This window comes from Colletotrichum costaricense (genome assembly GCF_030867565.1).
Source record: "Colletotrichum costaricense strain IMI 309622 chromosome Unknown Scaffold_10.1, whole genome shotgun sequence".
Lineage (NCBI taxonomy): Eukaryota > Fungi > Ascomycota > Sordariomycetes > Glomerellales > Glomerellaceae > Colletotrichum > Colletotrichum costaricense.
Window position 1 is genome coordinate 481,053 of NW_026848239.1, and position 25,550 is coordinate 506,602.

General features: G+C 53.5%; 9 protein-coding genes across 9 annotated transcripts; 4 read left to right on the top strand and 5 right to left on the bottom strand.

Annotated features, from left to right (window-relative positions):
• Window positions 1–310: 310 nt before the first annotated feature.
• On the bottom strand, window positions 311–1,680 carry CCOS01_09753 (ferrochelatase; the record flags this gene model as incomplete). The annotated part of the gene is made up of 2 exons (XM_060457910.1): window positions 311–1,375; window positions 1,426–1,680. 2 exons carry the CDS (start codon window positions 1,678–1,680, stop codon window positions 311–313), a joined length of 1,320 nt encoding a protein of 439 aa, XP_060311075.1.
• A 564-nt stretch (window positions 1,681–2,244) lies between these two features.
• Window positions 2,245–4,300, top strand: CCOS01_09754 (ATP-dependent DNA helicase II; the record flags this gene model as incomplete). Its single annotated transcript, XM_060457911.1, has 3 exons — window positions 2,245–2,316; window positions 2,365–2,982; window positions 3,032–4,300. 3 exons carry the CDS (start codon window positions 2,245–2,247, stop codon window positions 4,298–4,300), a joined length of 1,959 nt encoding a protein of 652 aa, XP_060311076.1.
• A 647-nt stretch (window positions 4,301–4,947) lies between these two features.
• Window positions 4,948–6,991, top strand: CCOS01_09755 (uncharacterized protein; the record flags this gene model as incomplete). The annotated part of the gene is made up of 2 exons (XM_060457912.1): window positions 4,948–5,232; window positions 5,288–6,991. 2 exons carry the CDS (start codon window positions 4,948–4,950, stop codon window positions 6,989–6,991), a joined length of 1,989 nt encoding a protein of 662 aa, XP_060311077.1.
• A 1,197-nt stretch (window positions 6,992–8,188) lies between these two features.
• CCOS01_09756 (uncharacterized protein) lies at window positions 8,189–9,172 on the bottom strand (the record flags this gene model as incomplete). The annotated part of the gene is made up of 1 exon (XM_060457913.1): window positions 8,189–9,172. The coding sequence occupies one exon, from the start codon at window positions 9,170–9,172 to the stop codon at window positions 8,189–8,191; it is 984 nt and encodes a 327-aa protein (XP_060311078.1).
• Window positions 9,173–9,928: 756 nt separating this feature from the next.
• On the bottom strand, window positions 9,929–11,893 carry CCOS01_09757 (major facilitator superfamily transporter; the record flags this gene model as incomplete). The annotated part of the gene is made up of 4 exons (XM_060457914.1): window positions 9,929–10,044; window positions 10,106–11,484; window positions 11,553–11,626; window positions 11,705–11,893. 4 exons carry the CDS (start codon window positions 11,891–11,893, stop codon window positions 9,929–9,931), a joined length of 1,758 nt encoding a protein of 585 aa, XP_060311079.1.
• A 1,939-nt stretch (window positions 11,894–13,832) lies between these two features.
• On the top strand, window positions 13,833–14,425 carry CCOS01_09758 (uncharacterized protein; the record flags this gene model as incomplete). The annotated part of the gene is made up of 2 exons (XM_060457915.1): window positions 13,833–14,037; window positions 14,328–14,425. The coding sequence occupies 2 exons, from the start codon at window positions 13,833–13,835 to the stop codon at window positions 14,423–14,425; spliced, it is 303 nt and encodes a 100-aa protein (XP_060311080.1).
• Window positions 14,426–15,361: 936 nt separating this feature from the next.
• Window positions 15,362–17,770, top strand: CCOS01_09759 (myb-like DNA-binding domain-containing protein; the record flags this gene model as incomplete). Its single annotated transcript, XM_060457916.1, has 2 exons — window positions 15,362–17,365; window positions 17,438–17,770. The coding sequence occupies 2 exons, from the start codon at window positions 15,362–15,364 to the stop codon at window positions 17,768–17,770; spliced, it is 2,337 nt and encodes a 778-aa protein (XP_060311081.1).
• Window positions 17,771–18,014: 244 nt separating this feature from the next.
• CCOS01_09760 (major facilitator superfamily transporter) lies at window positions 18,015–20,356 on the bottom strand (the record flags this gene model as incomplete). Its single annotated transcript, XM_060457917.1, has 5 exons — window positions 18,015–18,657; window positions 18,749–18,935; window positions 19,009–19,033; window positions 19,155–19,440; window positions 19,578–20,356. 5 exons carry the CDS (start codon window positions 20,354–20,356, stop codon window positions 18,015–18,017), a joined length of 1,920 nt encoding a protein of 639 aa, XP_060311082.1.
• Window positions 20,357–22,259: 1,903 nt separating this feature from the next.
• Window positions 22,260–23,966, bottom strand: CCOS01_09761 (uncharacterized protein; the record flags this gene model as incomplete). The annotated part of the gene is made up of 3 exons (XM_060457918.1): window positions 22,260–23,358; window positions 23,478–23,881; window positions 23,937–23,966. 3 exons carry the CDS (start codon window positions 23,964–23,966, stop codon window positions 22,260–22,262), a joined length of 1,533 nt encoding a protein of 510 aa, XP_060311083.1.
• Window positions 23,967–25,550: the final 1,584 nt, after the last annotated feature.

Below are 25,550 nucleotides of genomic sequence, written 5' to 3' on the forward strand. Positions count from 1 at the left end.
GCTAGGTTTGGAAATTGTTAGCACATCTCAAAAATACAGTGGCGTCATCATCACAGGCAAAGTCCCCTTCAACATTTCGATCCTTGCTTCCTTGCAATTGGGCATTTCACACTCATCACACATCTCCAATTCGGATACAGATTGTTCATGCAGCTGCGGGCGATACTTTGTGCATGAATGGTAGAAAAGATTTGAGAGTTGATGTACTTTTGAATTCGCCTCCCTCCGAATGCCACTTTAGACCCTAGCAGATCCCCGGTTCCTGATATAATACACAATTACATGTCGCAAATTAGATGCGACTCATTCTTTATTGGGCAAGAGTCTTCTCCTGCGCGGGGAGGAGCTTCGATTGCTGTCCCGCAAAGAACTTCTTCGACTCCAAGCATCGCTCGCTCTTGCAGCCAGGGCACCGCAACTCCATCTGCGGCGAGCAGGCTACACTGCTGTCGAGATGAGCCTTGGCAATGTCGGCAAGAGCCTTGATGAATACGGGGCTGCCGTTCAAACTCTCCACTCTCTTGACCGTCTCCGGGCTTCCAGAGTCAGCGATGACTTCAAGGTCCAGCTCGAACAAAGTCTCGATGTGGTCTGATGTGAAGGCAATGGGAATCAACACAAGGTCCTTCTGGCCCTTGTGGACGTAGTTCTCAACCGAGTCGGAGGTCTGGGGTCCTAGCCAGGCTGACGGGCCGACCTGGGACTGCCAGCAGAGGCGGTAGGGGTTGGAGAACTTGAGGCGCTGCATGACAGCGTACACGGTCGCGGCAACTTCGGCCGGGTAAGGGTCGCCCCTATTGACCACAGACATGGGCAAGCTGTGGGCGGAGAAGATCAGGACGGCGTCCTTGCGTCTTTCCTCGGGGTATTCCAACAACTTCGCCTCAATGTTCTGTGCAAACGCCTCAACCAGGCCCGGGTGTACCGGCCAGCGATCGATCACACTCCATGAAATGGTACCGTCGCCGGGTGTCGTCTCTCCGACGGCCTTGCCCTCCAGCCTTTGCCTCCACTTCCACAACTCGTTGATGCTGCTTCCTGTCGTTGAGCACGAGTACTGGGGGTATTGTGTGAATGCAACCGCTCTTCCGCCTCTTCCCTTTCCAAAGCCATCCTCGAAAAGCTTGTTGTACATCTCCTCGGTCAGAGGGTCGGCGTAGCGGAAAGCTGTATACGGCTTGTGTGGCGCTGTCTCGGGTGAGATCTCATCGAGAATCTTGCACATCTCGGCGTTCTGATACTCAGACCACTTGCGAATAGGTGAGCCGCCACCAATATCGGCGTATTGCTTCTGGATCTTGGGAGTCCGTCGCTTCGAAATCAGGGGACCGAGGTAGTTCTGGAAACGGCCAAGGGGAATCAAGTCGCCATCTGCCTGCGCATCGTTAGCTTGCGTCGCAAAATGTAGAATGACGATAGACCTACAAAGAGCCTGCTCAGAAAGTCTCCCACTTCGTCCGTCGTTGAAGGGCCACCCATGTTCATGAATACCATCGCCGTCGGTCCCTTGGATCCAGCAGAGTTTTGCGTCACAGGTGGTACGACCGTCGCCATTGATCTAAGCTGTGCAGCCGACTGCTTCGGCAGTGCCATGGTGAGAGGCGATGAGGCATTGCGCGCAGATGTCGTCGCCTTGGACAAGCTCCGCGAGAGCTGTCCTGTAGAGTACTTGAACGCCATTAGATCGTAACAATGGTTGATGTGAATACACGACAAGGAAAGAATGCAGTGCGAAGGAAAAACGTGGTTAATGTTCAAGTGGCTCTAGATTCTCGCACTTGTGGCAATCCGCGAACCCCGGTGATGCGTCGATGCTGGGCGACACTTTGAGGAATTCGGGCTTCGATGACGAAGGAAATCCCGATCTGGACAGCAGCCCACCGAGCACCGAGCAGGACCCTTGTGAGGCCGAGAAGATACCTCGATACTTACAGAATCCCCTGTTCTGGCCCTGAAACAACTGGTGCCTGGGTACTCCCCTAACCCGCAGTCGAATTGGCCAATTAGACACTGCGTAATCCAGAATCACGGCAATTACGGTCACGTGGTCGCGCGCTGTGACCAGGAGCTCCTGCGAGCTTAGCGCGAGCTTCCAGCTGCGCGAAGGCCCCAGTCGCGTTGGCTGCCTGGAGCGACGCCTGGTAGCTAACCTGCAAGTGCTTGCTATATCCATCCGCTTCACAACCAGCGCAGCGAAACACATTCCATCTTCTCTTCGTACACATTTTGAGTGAACTTTCAAAGATGGCTGATCGCGGACACTTCAAAAGAGAGGATGAGGATGAGGATGATGCTGAGGAGGAGCTTGATGAGACCGTAAGTCCTATGCACTGTGGATCATGACTTATAACTGACCTGTCGCAGGACTTCAAGGCTCAAAAAGATGCCATTTTGCTCGCCATTGACGTGAGCTCATCAATGCTGCAGCATCCGCCCGCAACAAACTCCAAGAAGGCCGATAGGGACAGTGCCGTCGAGGCAGCTTTGAAATGCGCCTACCATCTTATGCAGCAGCGCATTATCTCTAACCCCAAAGACATGATGGGCATTCTCTTCTTCGGCACGGAAAAGTCAAAGTTTCAAGAAGAAAGCGGTCGAGCAGGCTTGGGCTACCCGCACTGCTACTTGTTCGCAGACCTCGACGTTCCCGCTGCTGAAGATGTCAAGGCACTAAAGACCTTGGTCGGCGCGGATGGAGAAGAGGCCGAAGATGAAGATGAGGTGCTAGTGCCGGCGGAGGAAGAAGTCCAGATGGCCAACGTCTTTTTCTGCGCAAACCAAATCTTCACTACTAAGGCGGCGAACTTTGGCAGCAGACGACTCTTCATCATCACAGACAATGATGACCCACACGGCAAGAACAAGGATGCCAAATCGGCTGCGGCTGTCCGTGCAAAAGACTTGTACGATCTTGGAGTTGTGATCGAGCTTTTCCCCATTACCAGAGACGAGAGGAAGTTCGACCTCGGCAAATTTTACGATGTAAGTACTGAGCCGTTCGATTGGAGTGGGCAGAAAGCTGACCGTGCAGGACATCATCTATCGAGACCTAGTTGCAGAGGCCAATCTCTCCGAAACCAGAAACTCAAAGTCCGGCGATGGCCTCAGTCTCCTCAACTCATTAATATCAAATATCAACTCCAAAGAAACGCCCAAGCGCTCCCTATTCTCTAACCTCCCCTTCGAGATCGCCCCTGGACTCAAAATCTCGGTCAAGGGATACAATATTCTTCACCGTCAGACCCCAGCAAGAACATCATACATCTGGCTAGACGGCGAGAAACCTCAGCTCGCCAACGGCGAAACGACACGGATCGCCGAGGATAGTGCCCGGACGGTTGAAAAGGTCGAGTTCAAGAAGGCTTACAAATTTGGCGGCGAATACGTGCACTTTGCACCAGAGGAGCAGAAGTCTCTCAAAGACTTCGGTTCCCCCATCATTCGCATTATCGGTTTCAAGCCGCGCTCTATGCTTCCCTTTTGGGCGAGTATCAAGAAATCAACATTCATCTTCCCATCAGAGGAGGACTATGTCGGCTCGACTCGTGTCTTCAGTGCTCTTTGGCAAAAGCTGCTAAAAGACAAGAAGATCGGCATCGCATGGGCTGTCACCCGTGTCAACGCTAGCCCAATTCTCGTCGCCATCATCCCTTCCCATGAGAAGTCTGAAGACGATTCAGGAACGCCCTATCTGCCCGCCGGTCTTTGGCTCTACCCGCTTCCTTTCGCTGACGACCTACGCGAAGGCCCCGAGCCCCCAAGTAATCACGTCGTAAGTTCCAACGAACTCATTGATAAGATGCGCATCATCGTTCAGCAACTTCAGCTGCCCAAGGCCATGTATAATCCCAAGAAGTACCCCAACCCATCGCTTCAGTGGCACTACAAGATTCTCCAGGTCTTGGCTCTCGAGGAGGAGTACCCTGAAAAGGCGGAAGATCTCACAGAGCCGAAATACAAGGCCATCAGCAAGCGCGCCGGTGGATACCTGGATGACTGGGCCGAGACCCTACAGGACGAGACCAAGATAGCGTTAGCAAAGGCAGCCATCAAGCGCGAGGCGGACGGCGGCGACGACGAAAGACCGGCCAAGAGAGTCAAGGCCGCACCGAAGGCTGCAAAGGTTTCAGGGTCTGGTATGACGACGGCGCAGCTCAAGGAATCTGTGGCCAGTGGTGCGTTGAACAAGATGCTGGTTGCCGATCTGAAAGACATTCTTGCGGCAAGGGGACAGAGCACAGCGGGCAAGAAGAGTGAGCTAGTGGAGAGGATTGAGGAATGGGTCGAAGAAAATGCTTAATGCCACTGGGGCATGACGACTTTGCGATGAAACTGTATTATACCACTTGATGCCGAGATAAAAGGCTTATTGAAGGAAGATTTCAACTTCAAGTGCCCGTCACACAAGTATGCCATATTCGTCGCCCTTCAGGCAGGCGGAGCTATTGATGCCTCCTCGTCCTCGTCTTTCCGCTTCTCAGGTTGCCTGCGGGAAGCGCTGAGCCCACCATCCTACAAGGTGGTGGCTTGATCATTCGTCCTACGTTACGCCGTCACCCGAGAGGCAGACAGCTTCGTACAAGTGTCCAGCCATTAGCAAAGACGGACGTCACAACATATCGCCAGGTCTCAGCCAGCCAGACCTGAATCCTACAGAAGGAGTCCAGGCTTACGAGGTAACAGCCAATATACACTCTGTTCCGATCCGCGTCATGCTTGTAGTATGGCGTGATGGGCTTTGATGGCTGTGTCGCGGTAGTTGAGTTCAGCTTGTGACATGGTCTTCAGTCTGCCTTGTTGGCTTCTTCTTTGCCAACTTGATGAGATGTGTGTCTCGACCGAGGACACAGCTTGCGTCTTTCATCAATCACTTAAAGAAAGCTCCACGGAATTTGAGCCTTTTTAGACACTGTTTTGCACAGCTTGAACTCTGATAGCAAAGAAGAAATGTCATCTCCACGAACCAGCGAGCAGACGACCATTGACGCACCTGAGGAAACCCGACACGAACCTCCACCAGGTTCAGGGAGAGCTGAGTCGAAGCTTTTACAGTGGCCACCAAAAAGACTCAAGAGTGGACTGTCTAAACCCTCAGAAATTCTACTCAGTCTGCTTTCCTTCCTTCTGGTAGCTGTTATGGTTACATACATTGCGATTCTACTTTTGAACAATGGACAAGACATTGAAGCCCTGTCACAGACTTGGACGTTTGCACGCGAATTTTCCCGACTTGTAAGATGATTTACTGGCTCATTGTGTCCGTTTATTGTACTGATTTTTCGCTTAGGGCCCGACGGTTGTGCCCTTGATGTTTACTTACATTGTCGGTAGGGCCGTCAGGAGCTGTGCCCATTGGAGGTTGCAAAAAGGGGAGCGTATCGGGGCCTTAGACAGCCTCTTAGGATCAACGACGCTGACAGGCACGATCACTACCATGGCTGATCTTAGAAAAGTCGAAATTTTGGGGTTTACACTACTGATGGTTTGGTCACTATCGCCGCTGGGAGGACAGGCAACGCTCCGAGTTCTGACTCCGCGAACCGAGGAAATCTCGTCTCTTGTGACGCTACCATACCTCGACCATGATGTTGGGTACCCCGAAAGGTTTGCTTCAACAGTGCTATCAGGCCAACAGATCCCCATCAACGCGTTGGTCTTGAGTTCTCTTGGAGCCACAGATGCAGTGAAAAGGTCAAAAGTAGATACGTGGGGCAACATCAAGATTCCCATGATCGAGTCATTTTCAGTTCATTCTCTGCTTGAAAGCAATGAGTGGATTCATCTGGATCAGTATCAGGACGAGGTGGTGTATTCCGCTCTGCTCGGTATTCCTGTTGCCAATATTCCCCAGAGGCATAGGTCCAACTTCACTCTCGAGACATCGTACGTAAAGTTAGATTGCACCGATCTACGCAACTTGACAGGCAATGCATCTATGGAAATAAACAATTGGCGTGAGGGATGCGGGAACGGGCGGTGTCAGCGCAATTTCAAATGGGGTGGACTTGCTACTGTCCCTAATCAGCAAGGAATGCAGAACTCGACTCACGACAAGCGATGCTCCGACCCTCGAATCGCAGCCAGAGAAATGCTTTATTGGAACTGGGAGTTGTCAGAATACTATGGCTCCACATTTACAAGTTGTTCCATGACCACGTCGTTCGTTGACGTTCGTGTCTCGTGCTTGGGCTGGGATTGCGAGGCAACGGCAATACGGCCAACAATGCTGGCATTAGGTGACAGTCGGAGAGCGAACGTGACCTTCTTCGACGATTGTCCCCAAGAACACGCCACCATATGGTCCTGGTTCTTTCGATACTTCGCAACTTTGGCTGATAGCGGTGGTGGCGGTGTGCATTCGACCACTATCATTCAGTCGTACTTGGTTGATCCCAAGTTGGGATTGAACGCCACGGCGGCTTTCCGCCTCCCGCCAATTTTCACAGTAGAGAAGAAGCTATTCTCTATCCGCCTGGGTCAGCTTCTTAACACCTACTGGTGGGCCATGATAGGCAGTGAGCCACTCTTCTTGGGCCATCCTGAGAATTACGACGGCGTAACGGTATGGCCTAATCAAAGCAGTCTTTGGGGGGCCGCTACAAACGACAACTACGTCTTCTCAAAAGCACAAGCCACCGTTTACATTAGTTTACAAGTACTTCGATACAATAAGGTCTGGATGGCCGTTCTCGTCGTAGCAACTTTGGTGTTGCTTCTCACAGCAGTGCTAGACCTTGCGCTGAGCCTCAACATTTGGGTTCCAAGGCTACTCATGAACATCTCGACTCTGACGAGGGGCAACCCGAACTTTCACGTGCCCGCCGGCGGTGGAGCACTTTCGGACGAGGCAAGGGCAAAGCTTCTAGCAAATGTCAAAGTCAGGTTCGGGGACGCTGAAGGGGTTGATGAATCTTCTGATCTCGTCATTGGGAATTGCGTGGAACACGGGGGTCGCGTGTCTAGATTGACGAAGGGGAAACTTTACACCTGACGGCTTGACTTGAGACGGTTCGATAGAATCCATTATCGTTCGACAGAAAATACCTTACAGGCTGCTTGAGGGGTCTCACAAGAAAGATGGTGGCTTAACATAATGGGAAATGACATTTAGGTTCACTACGTTCTCCATCGTATCCCTCAATCGCCATGATGTTGTACACTAGTCCATGCTACTCTCTTTTCGAAAATAAGATAAATGTCACAGGAACGTTGGGATAGCCTTTCTTACGATCATGACTGTCTCTGGCATGTCGGTCTGTTCGGCCGTCACTACCCGGTGAGGTGGAACCTATCGGAGAGCTGTGGGAGAGCAACCTCCCGACGGGCTCTCAGGGTGCAATACCAAACCCGTGAGGGGCCTGGAAGACTCACCCAAAAAAGAGAGTTACGGGAGGCGCACCAACTACAACCATGTTTTGTCACTATTTTTGAGTCGAATCTTGGCTTCAAGGCAACCAGATGAAGTGTGCGCGCCAAATTAGGATCTTCGGTCGATTCCAGATTCTCGGTTTCGCAACTTGCACGGACACTGAAGTGCTGCCCTTCACAGAAGAGGGCGGGTTGCAGAAACCGGTGCTTGGACGGGCGCAGCTAGCGAGTCAAGACACCCTTGATGGGTTCACGTAAGACCAGAGGAAAGCATCAAATCCGGCATGGTGTAGCGGTTAGCATACTCCGCTTTCATTGAAAGTCCCGGAGAGATCCGAGTTCGACTCTCGGTGTCGGAACGCTTACATTTTTGCGCTTTCTTAGAAAGACTCGTTGCCAAATAGCAAATAACGCTTATACCGAACATCGACTCATTGATTATGTTTCCTTTTCATGACGTGGTGACTGAATTGCTGTTTTCGGTCTGTGCTGTGCGGGTGACACCGTCGAGTTGAACTCAAAATGTCATTTGCTGTACCGGTATTAGTGGCGCGAACCACATCACATGGACTCTATCTACCTTTTGGGCCTCACCCTTTGAATTTGGACTGCGCGAAAGTCTTACAACCGACATCACATATGACCTTTGAGATGACATGCTTCGATGCTAGGTATTTTCTTGTTTTTCTTCTTCTCTCCGAAAGAGGACGGCAGATGAGTTAATCACAAGCACTGATCAATTTGCCTTGTAAGTGCCGTCACTGGCCAAAACCTTCAGCATATATCTACACATTAACCAACGCCCTCTCATCCAACCCTCTCAATTACACCTCCTGGCATTAAACCCCCCACCGTAATTCGGAATCGGATTCGCGCTCACATGTCCAAAAAAGTACCGATGATACCGATTCGAATTCTCCCCGTCCGCGACCGCATAACACGACCCTCCCTTCCCCGGGTCGCGATCAATCACCTTCTTTCGCGCGCCAGGCCTCTCCTCTTTAACATCGACCGACATTTGGCAGTAACTGAAATACCAGTCCTGGCACTCTGCGACATAACACTGGTTCGTTAGGCACCGTAGGGGCTCGGTGCCGAACACGTTGTTGAAGACGTCGTACATGATCAACAGAGCTTCTTTGGTGTTTCTTTGGCCGATGCGGTTGCAGGTCCAGTCTGTTTCTCCGCGCTTTTGGAGGGAGGAGGAGGAGGTGTTGGTGGTGGGCAGATCCCATGCTAGCGGGCTTGCGTTGCTGCGATTGAGAGTGTTGAGGAGGTCTGCTGGGTGCTGGCGATGAGTTCCGTTGGTGGTGGTGTTGTTTGCTCGCTTAACAAAGGGCGTAGATCTCTTCCAACCATCGGAGCCACCTTTGGTATCGGAGCATCCCGCGCACTGGACGAAACCCCCCTGTCCCTCGCGGAACTTTGCGTTCTCAAAGAGATCTTCACTGTTCCCTCTGTCTCTGGGGACCCGGTTCCACGGACCGTCCTCGACATCTCTCCTCTCAGGATGAGAGTACGCATCTTTATCCAAGGTGCCTTGGTCGTGGACTCTCCTGACAACTTCATCCTCTCCGTCCTCGGAAAGGTCGTCGTCAACCTCAACCTCCTCGATTAACGTCCACTCTAGGTCATGTTCATCGATAACCGTCCGTAATGCCTCCATGTTGATCGGATCACCCCGCGCCACGCGCACTCTGCCCTCATCGCTCTCGGAGAAGCGGACGCCGTAAAAAGGCTTGTTACTATCGCTGCCATCGTTGTGTCTCGTGTTATAGGGCCGGTTGAGAATTTCTCTGACCATGTCTTCCCCGTCCCCTTTGAAGTCCACATCCAGAATGGTTTCTCGCTGCCGGGGAGGTGAAAGGGCCCGTCGCGGAGTACCGAGGGTGAGAGGGGCGGCTTGGAGGAGAAGTAGGCAAATGAGAGGAAAGATCTGATGGGAGGATCTTAGCCTTACTGCTTCAATGGTCTGGGGCCCCCGTCTAGACACTTACCGTTGTGCAGACTTCGAACGGATTCTCTAGCGAGCGAAGACGTTCGTTCTGTTTGAGTTGCCGTTACGGTGAAGAACAGGAGCGAACAGAGAGCGCATAAATCTAATCGAGAGGTAGGTGTTGATGGCCTTTTTGACTGATTCTGGACGAAGCAAGGATCGGATGACGGTCGTACTGCCCATTTTTACAAACAAAGCTCAGGTTAATGGCCAAGGTGCCGAGGCCAAGGGAGGACAGAAGCCTTCATTCAGAATCGTTCAGAGTCAATGAAAGTGACCAGGCCAATCTCTGCGGAGTAGGCACGACTCTTGAGCCACTCTCTCGACGAGAAGACATATGAACAATCAAGGAAAGGTGTATTGATGGTATCGAGGGATACTCTTGTATCCGGTGCGGCAAAATAGCCGATGCTCTAAATCAAAGGAACCACAACTCTCTAGCGCTCAATGGCGCCGACGTCTATGTTCTAGGTATCGCAATCCTCCTCTCGCTTTTCTTGTGAAATTACACAAACACTACATAGAACGTACAACTCGCCAAATCCTATACCAAAACCCTAGAATTTAGTTATTGGGTATCAGCTCATCCTCTGTCAATACTTCCAGCGCCTCCGAGCTGGCATTTGAGCTCGGCTGGGGCACCGATGAAGGGATAGGCTCGTAAGTCTCCTCAAGGAACACTGCGTTTTCGGTCAGCAAAGGGAGCTCCTTGTACAACACGAGCGGCATTGAATAACTTACCACCGGGCCGCACTATAAAGCTGGCCAATAAGGCCAGGCCAAACAGGGATGCAAGGAGGACGAAGATGGCCTGGTCAAAGACGCCGACGGTCGAGTAGTAAAGCGTGTTGAAGGCAATCGGGCCCAACACCCTCGAGAGAGCATGCAGAACGCCAATGGCGCCCAGAAGCTGGCCGACCTGATCCGCGGGCACATGCTTGGTGATGGCGGCTTGGATGGTCGCACTGCCGAGACCGCCAAAAGCAGTGACCATGCCAGAGAGCACGAACACGGCCTCGTTTCTCGCAAACAGGTATCCAAGGGAGCCTGTGACGTCTGAGAGTAGGGCGAAGCGGAGAATCCAGCAGTCGACGCTGTCGGCGCCGTTGTTCGCCTCGACGATGGAGACACCCGAGACCCTTCTACGGTAGGCTGCGGGCCGCACGCGGAAGACGTAGTTGACGAAGGGTAGGACAACAAGCAGCGCGACGACGCGGACCATGGAAACGGCGGAGATGTAGCGGGAGCTCTCTAGGGTGCCCCAGCCCCATGTCTCAGGGGACTCGGAGTAGAGAAGGATGACGGTGCCGGCGCTCATAGCGGAGCCCAGGAGGATCATGTCGGTGAACGAGAGCGCGGCGATGTTGAGACGCAGCCTCGAGGAGGTGCCGGGTCCCGTGGGCCACAGCGTCTTGAGGGGAGCCAGAGGGTTGGCCGCCTTGACCGTGGACCAGGTTCCGGCACCAGCCTTGGCCTCCTTTTCTTGGTTGTGCTTTTGGCGGGCGCGGAGCTGACGCTTCACGCTGAGGGACTCGGGAACGATGAATCCGACAAAGATGATGAAGTAGATGTGGCATCCCATGGTGACGTAGAAAACGGAGAGTAAGTTGCCGGTCCAGGCGGCAAAGTAACCAGTCAGAAGGGGGCCAAAGGCAAGGCCGCTGAAGAGGCAGGCGTGAAGATATCCGATGCGCACACCACGCTGAGACGGCGCGGTACAGTCGCTGGTGTACGAGTTGATGAGAACGCTACCAGCCGTGAAGGATCCAGTGAGGCCGTCGGCTACGGCGCCGAGAAGCAGCCAGTTGTAGTGGAACGTCCAGGGGAGGTTGGCACACATGATGACGATGAGCTCGGCCACGACGCCGCCGCAGGACGCCAGAGCCAGGAGTTTCCGACGGCCATAACGGTCCGAGAGCTGGCCCAACTTTGGAGCGGTGATTGCGGACAGGATGCCGGTCAACAGGTTGATGGCCAGAGTGAACATGGACACCCGCTTCTTAACCTCGGGGATGAGGCATTGCGGGTTATCCGCGCCGAGTATCACGGGTGTGAAAACGAAGGCCGGGTCCAGCGCCGTCTCATCGGCAAAATGCCTTTGACATACCAGATCGACGATTCTATGTTGCACACGAGATTAGCGACTGCGATCGGCCGCCAAGACATCACGAGATCATTTGTGACATACAGGTTCAGCTTGGGCACCAGAGAGCCTCCAAAGGCCAGCGTGAAGAGAGCATACGGGATCAGAAGCCAGAAGACCTGGCGCACAGAAAGTCAGCACGATTGTTCGGGACCACAGGGCGGCCCGAGCCGGAGACAAAAAAGAGAGAATCCTACAGAGGGAGTCCTCCACCACGGCAAATGTTCGAAATCCGCATAACCCGGCCATGTATCTTCGCAGGAGCTTTCGCCGTCGCGAGCGCCTGCGCTCAACAGCGATGTGGTCTCTGTTGCCTCGTTTATGGGTTTCCCGTGAACGTCCTGGTCCACCCGGGTGACAATGATGTCGTCTTTTGGTGCCGACATTTTTGACTATTTTGATGTTGTTATTGCTGCTCGTGCGCTGTATCGAGTTCGAGTGTCGTGTAGTGTAGCGTGCTTGGTGCAGAACACAGCACAACTGTCGCAAGTAGGTTCCAAAGACTTTTTGAGCTTGATAACTGACAGACAGAAGTGGGCGAAGTTTCGTATCGAGTATCTGTGTCTTTGGGAGGGCTGTATCGTCGAGTGTTGGCCCTATATCCTGACTTGGTCTGTATCGTTGGGGGTGAGCGCGGCAAGATGTATAGAGCGACACTGCCACGATTCCATTCCTGTAGGATCGTGTTGGACGCACACAGCAGTTAGACGCCTCTCCGAGAGTGTAACTGTCAAGTCGGAAGAGGGACCAAAGCTGGAAAGGCAGAGGGGTATGAATACATGAGCAAGGGAAGAGAAGCGCTATGCTCGGCGCAACGAGAAGTGGGAATGGGAAAAGAAATAGAAACCCGAGCTACGTAGCAGAGGACCGGGGTGCGCTGCCCACATCGAGAGATAAGGCGGGTGTGGGACAGCGATGGACGCTGGTGAAATCGAGCCAAGGGCCCGGGCGAGCGAGAGACAACTGCACGACCACACATAACCAGAACTGAACAGGGGGGCCGGCTTCGACTTTGGGTGTGGAACAAAGTGGGATGGGCCAACCTAGGTGCTAGGATGGGAATGGGATGGGATGTGTCGTGGACTCGTGGAATGGGAACAGCGCCCCCCCGGACATGGATCGTAATGTTCACTTCAGAAAGCGGAAGGTCATAGCATCTCTCGAGGCGCCAGTGATTCCTATTGGAGCGGCGTGGGGACGTTGACAAGATCAGAGAGAGACAGAGAGAGACAGAGCAGCGCAACGCTTCGTCCGGCGTCCGTAACGGCCTAAACACGTTTCGGTTGTGGCCCTTGAGGCTTGGGAGGCGTTGTATTGACGGGCCACGGGGAACTCGGGGATTCTGAAGGAGACTGGAGACCAGCAAAAAGTCCATCATATTGCGGTCATGTCTGAGAGTTTGTGAGTTGTATTGGCTGTATTGTGTGGGTGGGATTAGCCCAGCGAGGGGAACTGAAGATGGTAGTGATTTGCTTGTAAATCCTCGTAACCGAAGTAGACAGGGAGGTACTTAATTCATGGTCGGGGAATCGGGGAAGATGGACTGAGGTCTCTCAGCCTCTCTTTTCGAGCAGAATTCTCAGTAACAGACAGGATACGGTACAAGTTACAAAGACCGAGAGGAAAGGGAAGAAAAAGGTGACGACGAGACAAGACGACAGGACGCTCCCTGCCGCGGGTTGAGGAGCAACCATCCCGGGAGACGGTGGGATAGGTGCGTGCCTGCCGGACTTAAGAGTGACCCCGTGTGAGTGAACCAATCTCGTGGGACAGCAGGCGCATGAGTTGGCGTCTGCCAGGCCTATCCATGACGCAGTTTCGCAGCTTCAAGGTCGATAAGGGGGGTGCCACAGTACCTCCAGAGCCTGGGAAGTTCAGCCACAACCCAGATCTGTCAGGGCCGCCGTTGCTCTGTTGGAGGGGGGGCCAAACTCTTGTCTCTCGATGCTCTGTGTACGTACTCCCCATACCTTAGTTCACTTAGTGTAGACAACTCCGCAAGCTTGAGAAGATGATTTCTAAGCTTGAGCCACTCCCGCGCGGGCACTTTGCTCCAAGTTACATCACCAGAGTCAACTCCGCAGCCCGTCTGACGAACTATCCGAAAACAGAGTGACAGAGTCCCAACGCCCACCGGCTCGCCAGAAAGACGTTGTTAACTTTCAGCCTGTCAACTCGTCGTACCTAACCACCTAGGTAGTACCATCGCTGTCGCAGTTCAGCAGGCTTCAGATGTCCGAAGTCCGGTTTATCAAAAGACAGTCAATGAACCCTCTCGTGCGCGCGGGCGCGGGGTGCCACGTACCTAGGTAGTTGCACAAAGACATGTTGCATACACAATTCCCGTCTCCTCCCCTTTACCTGAACGCCAGCACAAACTTTGATGCCCAAAATGGCAGCACAGCAATACTTCGTCCAACACGACTCGACAAGGTTCGGTGGTCGGCATGTTTCAGCACCGACTGGCGGACCGGTCCCGCGGAACCACTCTCCTGGAAGACGCCACGCTTTTCCCTCACGTTCACTGGAAGTTTGCCCTGCTCTCTATGAATTCTGTCCAAGTTCCCCCTCTCTTTCACTGGGCTGGAAAGGTCGGCAGGTTTCGTCTCATCGTTGTCGTTATCGTATTCCGGTTTCCGATTCGGTGGCCCCTCTCAAGACAACCCGAGAGCGACTCGGACCACTTGGTCGTAGATAAATTATCCCATCTGCGTCTTGGGGGGATGTGTTTGCCGCCATCCGACGGCATATCCCCTGGGCTCCCGCGAGGGTGCGCTGTCTTGTTTGGACTCTGAGAGACGGCCACTCTTAAATTGTCAGACGGTGTTTTGCGCAAGCGACAACGTGCTGTCATTGCCTTTCTCGCCATGTGCTCGGTGCTGTTTGGATCGCCTGCTGCCGTGTTCCGCGGTGCCTGATACCAGGGAACGGCTTGTTGAACAGCATGAGTCGGCATCTTGTGTTGGCTCCGCTCAACTGCGTGAACCCCAGAAGCCACGCCATATTGCAAAGCAAGTGCTCAGAGCTCGTCACGAACAACTCATCCACCACACATATGTCCTCTTGTAATTGATTATTGTGCTGCATCGGAGGACAGAGGAAACCCCTCTCTTTCAACCCAACAGGACGCGTGGATGCTACTATGCCTCGGCAGCAGAATAAGGAAAGTGAGGGGGTGACAAGCTGAGAGTTCATGAATGCGGCTGCTCTTATCAATCTAGTAGCGGAGCTGGGCCGCCAATCAATGCCAAGATCCATGCACCCTCACCTTGTGTCGTCGTAATTGACTTCGATCTATGCTCGCAGTACATTGCTTGAGTAGGGCAGCAGCATATACGATGTTAAACTTCCAGCTCGAAACCGCGGGCTTCGTAAAAATGCCGCCATTATCTAGAATCGGGAAGACGCAAGAATGGTGTGTTTCTGACTGTCTAGAAATGCGATTGCTACAATCGGCTTTCGTATACTTTGGGTCAAAGCATTTCTGGCAAGAGTTTATTTCGCTTGGCTTGAGACGTTCTAGACAGAGAGAAGCTTGCACCGGTGGCCCTGTCGGACTTTCAATCCGGTAACTACACTGGGAATTAAGTTCTCTTGGAAATTTCAGAATTCACCGAGGATACCGAGACGCTGAGGTGTGTCTCGGTGAGCTGCATTAGGCTCTCGATGTGGAGCCAATCACTACCACTTACAAGAGCTGACTAAGATATGCCAAGCCGCTCTCAGCCTTGTGTACCCATCCTTCACGATTGGCCTCGCATCACAATTTCTTTCGCGCAACGCCCTCGCGAAGGGGACTTTCGACAACCACAACCCGCGCCGCAATCCGAATATCTTCAGCACTCGTCGTCATCATGGGTGTCGTCAAGGGAGGCGTTTGGACCAACATCGAGGATGAAATCCTCAAGGCCTCAGTGTCAAAATATGGTCTGAACCAGTGGGCGCGTGTCTCGTCACTGCTCGCGCGCAAGACCCCGAAGCAGTGCAAGGCAAGATGGAACGAATGGCTGGACCCGAGCATCAAAAAGACGGAATGGAGCAAAGAGGAGGACGAGAAGCTTCTGCACCTCGCCAAGCTTATGCCGACACAATGGCGCACCATCGCTCCTGCCGTCGGCCGAACCGCCAACCAGTGTCTCGAGCGATACCAGAAGCTCCTCGACGAAGCCGAAGCAAGAGAAGCTAGCCAATTTGGACTCACTGGTATCGATGGCGGCGAGGCATCGGCACCCAGCGCCGACGATGTTAGACGATTGCGCCCTGGCGAAGTCGACCCAGACCCAGAGAGCAAGCCCGCCCGACCCGACACGATCGATCTCGACGAGGATGAAAAGGAGATGCTGAGCGAAGCCCGAGCGCGTCTAGCCAACACGCAGGGCAAAAAGGCCAAGAGAAAGGCAAGAGAACGTCAGCAGGAGGAGTCGCGCCGTTTGGCAGCGCTGCAGAAGCGACGCGAGCTCAAAACGGCCGGCATCAACATCAAGGTCGTCACGCGCAAGAAGGGCCAGATGGACTACAATGCCGACATTCCTTTTGAGAAGAAGGCCGCCCCAGGGTTCTACGATACCGCTGAAGAACAGGTCCGAAACGAGCACCAGCGAGAGGCTTTTGACCCGAGGAAACAACAGCTCGCGAGCAAGCGTAAGGGCGATGGCGACGATGATGGAGACAACAAGAGGAGGAAGAAGGAAAAGGAGGCGCCCTCAGCATCATTCCAGGCTGCCGTGAAGGCGGGTCAGATGCAGAAGATCAGAGAGGCTGAGCAGAGCAGCAAGAGAAGAGCGCTGAATCTGCCTGCTCCTCAAGTCAGCGAGGGCGAGTTGGAGGAGATTGTCAAGATGGGTATGATGGGCGAGAGGGCAAGCATGATGGCGCGCCAGAGCGAGAACGATGCAACCCGTGGCCTGATTAGCGAATACTCGACCCTGAACAACAACGCCCCGATCCGAACCCCTCGAGCTCCCGCCCAGGAAGACCACATCGCAAACGAGATCCGGAATATCAGAGCCTTAACGAACACCCAGTCTTCACTACTCGGTGGCGAGAATACTCCGCTACACGAAGGAACCGAGTCGACTGGATTCGATGGCGTCGCCCCCCGCAAGCAAGTGGTTGCGACACCGAACCCCCTGGCGACACCAATGCATACAGATAGCGTAGGCCAAACACCGGCACGCGTTGGACAGACTCCGATGAGGACGCCCCGCGACAGCTTTGCTTTGAACGCCGACGGTAGCCAAGCCCTCGTCTCAGCGACGCCGAGAGATGTCAAGATGCGAGAGATGGCCCTACGCAGCCAGCTGAGACAAGGCCTTGCATCTTTACCCAAGCCCAAAGATACCGAGTGGGAGCTTGAACTTCCTGAAGACCAGAAGGAGGTTGCTCTGGACGAGGATCAGCTAATGGAAGACGCTGGAGAGAGAGACCGTAGGGAACGCGAAATCAAGGCCGCACAAGAAGCACTGGAGGCGCGGAGACGGACACAGGTCATGCAGAGACAGCTGCCGCGGCCGGCCAAGGTGGACGTCTCGGCTCTGCTTTCAAATGCGGAGTCTTTCCAGGACAGTGCCGAAGCGCTCATTGCGCGAGAGGCTGCTGCTTTGGTCGCCAACGATGCCGTCAAGTATCCTCTGCCCGGCTCCAAGATTAGCGGCGCTGCTCCTCGGCTAGACACCCTCAGCGACGACGACCTTGCAGAGGCACGGCTCCAGATTATGCTGGAGACGAAGCCGACTCCGTCCCCCGCCGAACTTCAAGTGTCCTTCGAGGCCAGGAGCAAGAGTTCTCTGCTCCTCGGTCTGGGATGCTACGGTGACGACGAAGAAGAGGAGGAGGTAGCCATGAAGAATGCCTTTGACGTAAGTTACACCACAGACCGCGCCGTCTTTGGTGCTTCCATTTGCTTCCCAGTACTAATCCCATCATCTCAGTCTATCCAAGATTCCATCGCCAGTACGGCCGAGGAGGGCATCAAGCTCGAGAAGAAGCTGGGCCTGCACCTGGGCGGCTACCAGAAGCGCCAAAAGATGCTCAAGGACAAGATTGGCGAGGCCGCCGAGGCCCTGGATAAGGCCAACAACGCCCTCAGCGGGTTCAAGACGCTGGCCATCTCCGAGGAGGTGGCGATCCAGCGGCGTCTGAGCGCCCTGAGGGAAGAGGTCGGGTTCGTCAGCAGGAGGGAGCGCGAGGCGCAGGAGTTGTACCGTAAGACCAAGGATGAGCTTGATGCGTTGCGGGTTAATGGGATGAATGGTCACTATTAAAGGGGGTGTGTGCGTGTATTTATAACGGGCGATGAGAACGGCAAGGCAAGGCAAGACAAGGCTTAGGCTTGGATTAAGGCAAGGCAAAATTGAAGCTTGTAAGATGATGCGGAACCGCGAAATGCTTCCGTTAGCATGCTAAAAGTATCTATGCAACACAAATGCTATGTTAGATGACGCAGCGACAACTTTTCCCCCCAAATTCATGATTACCAGTGGATGATAGATATTAGCCCCGATTCCTTTACCGGCTTGTCTTTCTCGCACCCAGTCTGGGCAACTTGATCGGGACAAGCAGAGCCACCGAAACAAAAGCAATCACGACACAACACAGAAACGTCGTCCGCAATGCCGCCTCGTAGCTCATAACGACCTGCTCGCGGTACGCAGCCGGCAACTTCACAATCGACTCGACGCTCTCCCTCACCTTGCGAATCACCTCGTCCTTCTCCGGCCCCTGGACGTACTCATCCAGATACCCCACCAGCGCATTCTGCACGACGAGACTACTGCTCGCCACGCCCAACACCATGCCGAGCGAGCGCCAGAGGATGAGGGTGCTCGTGACGACGGCCTGCTCGCGCTGTTCGCTTGCCGCCAAAACGGCCATGAAGGTACCGGGGAACTGGAAGCCCTGGCCGATGGAGGAGGGGACGAGGCAGAGGAGGTAGACCCAGGAGGGCCAGCCGCGGCGCATGGCGGAGAGGGCGATGGTGCCGACGAGGAGGCCTACTGCGCCGGTGAGGGCTGGCCATTTGAGGCGGCGGGTGTAGGTTATCAGGAAGCCTGTTGCTGTGCCTACTATGGAGGAGACGATGGAGGGGAGGACGAGGTTGAGGCCTGACGAGGTTGCTGTTGTGAGGAGGACGGCTTGGAAGAAGAGGGGGCTGTTGTGCGTCAGGGTTTGAAGTTTTCTTGGAGGAGCAACCTGTCTTCGGGGGTGTCTAGATGTATACGGGGACTACACTGCAGACTTACATGTTGAAGAGGATGGCATTGCTGAGGAGAGCCGCGAAGAAGTTGGAAAAGATAAGGTTCATTCGAGGCGAGCGCCGGACTAGGTAAAGGGGCATGATGGGTCGGCTGACGTAGGATTGGACGTAGAGGAAGACGGGGAAGCAGACGCCAAAGATGGCGAGAGATGCGATGACGAGAGGATGGGACCCTTGGATCTTCGTTAGCTCACAGTCACGAGGGGCGAGATCATATCTATGGGGACTGATCTGAAAGCCACTTACATGGGAGAACATTTCCTCCGAGGTTCTGTAACGTTGCGGGAAGAAGACGTTAGTTAATGTGTTCAAAGAGCCTGGCTACGCCACTGCCTAATAGATTCCCTTCATGCAATTCTACGAGGCCGGAAAGACGGGAGATAAAAACTTACAAGACCAAGAACGAAGAAGGTAATGGCCGTGGTCAGGAGGATGGAGCCCTTGAAATCAAAAGCCTTGAGGGCCTCGACGAAGCTCTCCCGCTTGGTGCCAGCCATACCCAGATCGCTGGGGACGGCGATCATGGCGATAATGCAGCAGATGATGAGGGGCGGAACCTGGATGCCGAATTCCCAGCGCCAGCCGAGGTGGTCGGCCATGGCGCCGCCCAGGGCCGCGCCGAGGGCGGATCCCACGCCGTAGATCATGTTGATGTAGGATTGGTATGCGCCGCGGTTCCTGTGTCATTGTCAGCTTTCAAACCCTTCTCACGGTGACTGTCTTCTCATGGTGAGGTAATGTCGAAGTGGACGTTCGTGTGCATTCTTACAAAAGCGCACAAGAAAGACTTTTGCAAGCTGAAGGGAACCACTCACTCAATCGGAACCAAATCGCTGACAATGATACTACCCAGAGTCATCATCCCGCCGGCACCGAGTCCGCATGCCGCCCGGGCAAGGATGAAGCTCGTCATGCTCTGCGCGAGCGCGCACCACACCGTCGCGAGGCAAAAGATGACCATGGTGGCGACGTACGGCGGCTTCCGGCCCACGCTGTCCGACAACCGGCCCAAGATGGGCTGAAACGCCGAAGACGTCAACAAGAACGCCGTCGACAGCCACGAAGCGCTGTTGGAGGCCTTGAAGTAGGACGTGATGACGGGGTGGGACGAGGCCATGATGGTGCCGTCGAAGCAGGCGATGAAGTAGGTGAGGAGGATCTCGGAGAAGATGAACCAGAAGCGGGAGCGGGAGATGCCGTTTAGGAAGGGTGTCGAGGCGACGCTGCTGCTGACGGAGACGGCGTCGTCGTTGTCGCTGTCATCGTCTACGGCGGCGATGCCTCCGGCCTCGGAGGCGCGGTCGGAGCGGCTTGCGAGCGAGGGCCGGCGGTGCTTGGAGGCCGTGCTGTAGCGCCGGGGACCGCGGAGGAGGGGGTTCACGGTCGACTCGGGCTCGAGGAAGGGTCCCGTGGAGGGAATGGACCTGGAGAGCAAGAGGTCGAATTCGTTTGGCGGGATGGCGTTTTCGTCTTGCGGGGTGATGGGGAGAGGGGTCGTGGGCTCGTCGACTTGGAGGAGAGGCGTGCGCTCGGTGGAGTGGTTGACGTTTGACGCCGCCGACGACGAGGCCGGGTTGGCTTTCCGGGGTGCCATTGTGAAGAATTGGTTTTATGGAAGCGCAGACAAGGGTGGCATTCAGAAAATTTCACGATGGGACCGGGCGGGAGATCTGCCTTCATGAATCAGTCTTGTGCGGTCTTGGTAGGTATGGGGCCGGGGGTTGAAAAGCTTACTCGAGAGATCTAGATTCTGCAGATTTGAGATAGAGTATTGCAGATGGACCGCGCGCAAGAGAAAACAAAGTCAAGCCTAACAACGTTGGTGTCCTCCGCGGCTAACAATTGCTGTTCAGTATCAAAGGATTGAGGCTCAGGAAACACAATTCGATGACATAAGTGACAGACCGCAAGCGAATGTCATGAGTCGAGAGAGATGGGATGAGGTGAAAGGAGAAAAGTAGACTAATCACCGAGAAAGAGGAAAAGAGACGAATCTCAGGTAAGGCAGGAAAGAGAAATTCCGCATTGAGATGGGACGCGAGCGCGAGGAAAGCACGCCTTTTTCTGCTCACCCTTGCCCCGGAAAGCCGTTGACTCAATAAATCGGTGTACCTACTTTTGTACCTTTTTTTTCTACTCTTGGGATCCGCCGTTTCCTTGTTCCCCGAGGGACCTTACAATGTTAACGTTGGTAGCAAGCAGCCATGCAGAAAAAGGACCCAAGGAGTACATGGCGCTGCGGTATTGCTCCCGCCTACCGCTTACCGCCGGTCACGGCCCCGGCCTTTGCACGCTGGCAAGCCCAAGTTTGCCGGACCTGCTGACTCTTTTCAACTGTCAGCGCCGGCGTTGGCCCTCCTACAAGTCTTACGGCCTACCTCAAACCCCTCGCTTTCAACCCCCCTCCATCTGCACCACACTCAACTCTCGCTAAGACGGGATACCTTGTCGTGTACCATGAGGGCATCGAACTAGAGAGATCCTTATCCTGCCCCTCCAACTTCCGTCGCCGTTGCCCGTACCAATGGCCTCAAAAATTGTTCATTGTCCAATCACGCAATAGCGGGTATGCAAAGGCGGCAGAAGCGTACAGCGCGGACTCAAGCCGATATGTGCCCGCTTAGCTTACCTGATTAGCAGGCGCGAACACCGCTCAGCGAATGCGATGGGGGGGAGGGAGGAGATATTGCCCACTTCCCCAGCTGGGTGTCTTGCTTTTCCCGCTGCAGACTTGTCTACATAGAGCGGCGTTTTTGTAGTGGGCCGAAGGATCTGATCCTAGAGTGGGGGGTTCCTTCCATCCCGGCCAGCGGGGGTCCCGTTCCGGTGCCGGGTATCGGAGCCGACCCGATGTGGTACATGGGAACCTGCCGCGATGCTGTCGTACGTGTGCCACCGTCTCGCCTTTCCGTATAACTTCACATCTCGCTGAATCTCTGCATCAATTCTGGTCTACCAATCTTCCTCCATCGCGTTCAGAGAGTCGCCGAAGTCGATGTCGCACCGATCGGAGTGTACCACCGGCAAGATTGAGAATCACTCGGGAGTTTTCTGGGCAGCACTCTGCATGCTGCCAGGGACCGGGCCAATGTGCGACAAAGATATTGTATATGCGACTCTCCGCCGATCGAAACGCCGATTTCTGCATTGCATCTATCATGTCTGATTCTGCTTGTCTCGTTTCCTTGGGCCCGGGCGGGAATGAACTTTGAAGCCGAAGCCGATGATTCGATCAATGGAGCCGAAGCCGAACTGTTGAGAACCTAGCTCCCTAGGATTTCGTATCCCTGATTAAAAGGCTGAATGCATGCGATGTTTGACCTCGTTTAGGTATTTGACTGTTTGTCTGGTTGGAACCACAATATTTCGGACTCGCACAAGACTCTGAATAAGACCAAAGATCGAATGCAGTCTGAGAGGAGCGTGCGCGCTGTGAACTGGTGTTCAGTATGCTGCGAGCCTTCGCGGCTTTTCAACTGAGTCTTTCAATGGGGTACCTATGGTTTTTCTTCCTCCATCTCAGAATCGTAATCATACACCGAAACAGGATAATCCTCCCGCGACCCAGCCTTCTTGATAAGCTTCATATCGAGCATTTGCAAGAACAGCCTATCGTTAGCGTCCTCATCGTAGTCGTCCGTCCAGATAGAATTATAGTTCTCCCACTGCCTGTTATTGTGCTCGTAACGCGGATGGTTGGAAAAGTAGCTGAGCTGTTCTGCGCGAAAGATCTCAAGATCAGGGCAGTTCGTCCTCAGGTGCGCAAAAACGTCTTCCCAATTGCCCCCATCCCAGTGAATCTTGACGTCGTCAAAGTTGACCCGGCGGATCGCCGAATCCTGTGACGATAACGGAACCGCCGACAATAGTTGTAGAAGCGACGGTATGTTTGTCCATATTCGGCGGAGCGAGAGGTCGCGCAGATATTTGGATTTGAATCGGGGATTGTCCCACTGCTGAACGTCCAAGTTGAGATAATGCGTCGCCTCGATGCCGAGTGCCTCAAGTTTGGGGCAAGATGCCACCAAGGCCCAGAGTGCGTCCTGATGTTCTCTGTTGGGATAGGTTGCCTGCACATTACTCGGCGCAACCGATCCCAGGATAGTCGTTCTATCGCCGTCGTTGTTTTCCTCCTCTATCTTGGTGTATTGTGCGCTTCCGCTCGGTCCAGTCTCGTCGACGATAACCAAGCGTAGCTTCCTAAGGCGATCCCGAACATCTTGAGAGAGGCCACCAGCCAATTGTCCAATATGCCACGTCGAAGGCACCGCAAAGCTGAGGTCCACTAAGTGTTGGAATGTCGGACTGGTCAGACCGTGTTTCACTGTTGCTAAAACTTCATCTACGCCTTGCATGTCGTAACAATTTGCCATGAGATCGTGTTTGCTGTGTGCCGCAGGGAACTCAACACTGAAGCGCTCTATGTGGTTGACAGTGTTCAAAAAGCGTCGAAGAAGCGCGTGTTCATTGTTCTTCCCGTAATGGAGCTCGTGCCTAGAGCGTGTCGGGTCCGAGGTCCACCAATCTGTCGTTCTAAGTTTGTCGACATAGGAGTTCAAGATGATGTAGTCGTCATCGACATCCTGACCTTCGAACCTGCGTCAGCCTTGAGTCAGTCGTTCGTTCTTATATAGGGAGTAGACTCGAGTAAGCTTGCTGGCGTTTTGCAAAGACGGAGAGTGCTCAGGACATGGCGGTGGACGAGTAAATCTTACATCTCAAAGTCGTACGAGTACAACCGCGAGAAAGTTCGTAGTCCATCGAGATCGTGGAGGCTGAGACTTCTGATCCAACTACATGGACCGCCATCAGGCCCGTCGCAGATTCGGATGAGTTTCTCGAGACGATTCCGATCATCAAAGGGTACGCTCCACCATTCGTGCTTCTGCAGCATTCTGATTACGGAGGAGTTCCATTGGCGCGAGACCAAGCGCAAGTTCCAGAAGCCGCCTCCGATAGGGGGCAGTTCGCCCCGGTTAAACTTCTGCAAGGAGCCGGAACCGTGTCGCGTATTAACAGGAAGCCGCGCTGAGTGTGACGTGAAAAACTTCCAGTCGCCTAGAGAGTAGACGCCTCGGACTTTTGCCAATGGCTGGTAGACCATCAACCCATCAAGGACCTATCGAAGGCGCAGGATTAGCCGACCGCACACAGTTGAGAGAGATTCAACGGACCTGGTCAAGTATTTCGGAAGGGAGTTCCATGGTGCCCGAGATGTATCGTGACTAGATCACCGAAGTGCGGAAAGCCGATCACGATGAAGGCGGTGCCGGGTAGCTTTCCACATCTTACGTGGTCGTTTGGGATGTTGAGCTGTAGTTGCTGGGCCTCTGGGAGGTAAGTAGGGCAGGCAGCCAACAGAGGCTGGGCTTAGCGTAAAATCCAGCAACAGACCACTGTAGGATTAGTCAGACTCCCTACCTTACGGGGAGCATCTGACATCGACTACCCGGGAATGGAAATGCACAACATCGATCTTTTCTACTTCATTACCACTTCTATTCGGCATTTATTCTAGCAGGCTGTTGGGTCTATGATTGTTGTCTCATAAGAAGACTTCAGGTTCTCTTTGAACCTTTTTGACGAGAGGTTTCTGCCACTCGAAAATTGGCAGAGACTGAGGGGACGCACTCGAGTTTAAGTACCTCCTGTGTGCTGCTTAACCACTCCTGACATGATCACGAAGAGTGTTTAGTGAACCAACGTTCCAAGACGAATTTGGATCCGCGTCTAGATTACTCTCGACCAATACACATTCCCATCGGTGCAACAGAACCTCCGACTGATCAAAGCCTCGAATCATGTCCAAAGCCATTCACAGATCAAAGAGCCCCTCAATCTCTCCATTCCCACCTATTTCTATATACAATACACCAACGAGGGTTGAGACTGCTGACTCGCATACTTGCAAGATCACTCAAAGTTTTCAGTATGAGGACTGATTATCGGGTGCGGGGTAAAACATGGTAAAGAGGCAATTTGGGACAGTTCAGGATTCGAGAGTGGAATCGACTTCAAGTTGCGTGAGTGAGATCATTGGCGCTGCAGCGTGTGAATTAACGGCATGCCTAGGCAATGGCAACCCTCGATGTCAGGCTATCAAGCTATTAATACCCTCGGTGTTCTTGACCACTTTGAGTAGATCACCCTCCGAATTTCAATAATAGTTCTCATCGTGATTTCTTATAACACTCCACATAGAATTTTATCCAAGATGAAAGCCTCCGCTATCGCTGTCCTTCTTTTCAGCAGTCTAGCTACAGCTGAAATCGCCAGAGTAGTTTGCCAACAACCCCCTAGAGAGTGGGGAGTATGTGTGGCCCTGATGTGAGACTTTAAATAAATATCGATGAAAACTAACGACTTTCCACAGAACGGCAACTGCAACGGCGACGACAGCTGGGCTTGTAATCAGCGATGTGGCCAGGTTGGTTTCCAGGATCAAATAGACAAGTTCAAAGAACGCCTGACTAACGCAATATGGTGCATTGACGAGAACGATCAACATGGCTATGCTAGATATGGTGCGCGTTTATCTTCTCCGGAATCATTTTTGGATTGTCTACTTACAGTTTCAGGCGCTCGTCCGACAATATGTGCGATTGCTATTACTATTAGAGTCCAGACTAAGATAGGGCTCTTCTGAGCTCTATAACAATTCGATAAAACCTTTTCGATAGCTACACGCCTTTTCCCATCATCCAAGATCGAGTATTGTCGGTCATGTCTCATATGTACACCATCAACAACATGATAACATGCGTGTATAGATAGAGAGAGAATTTGTG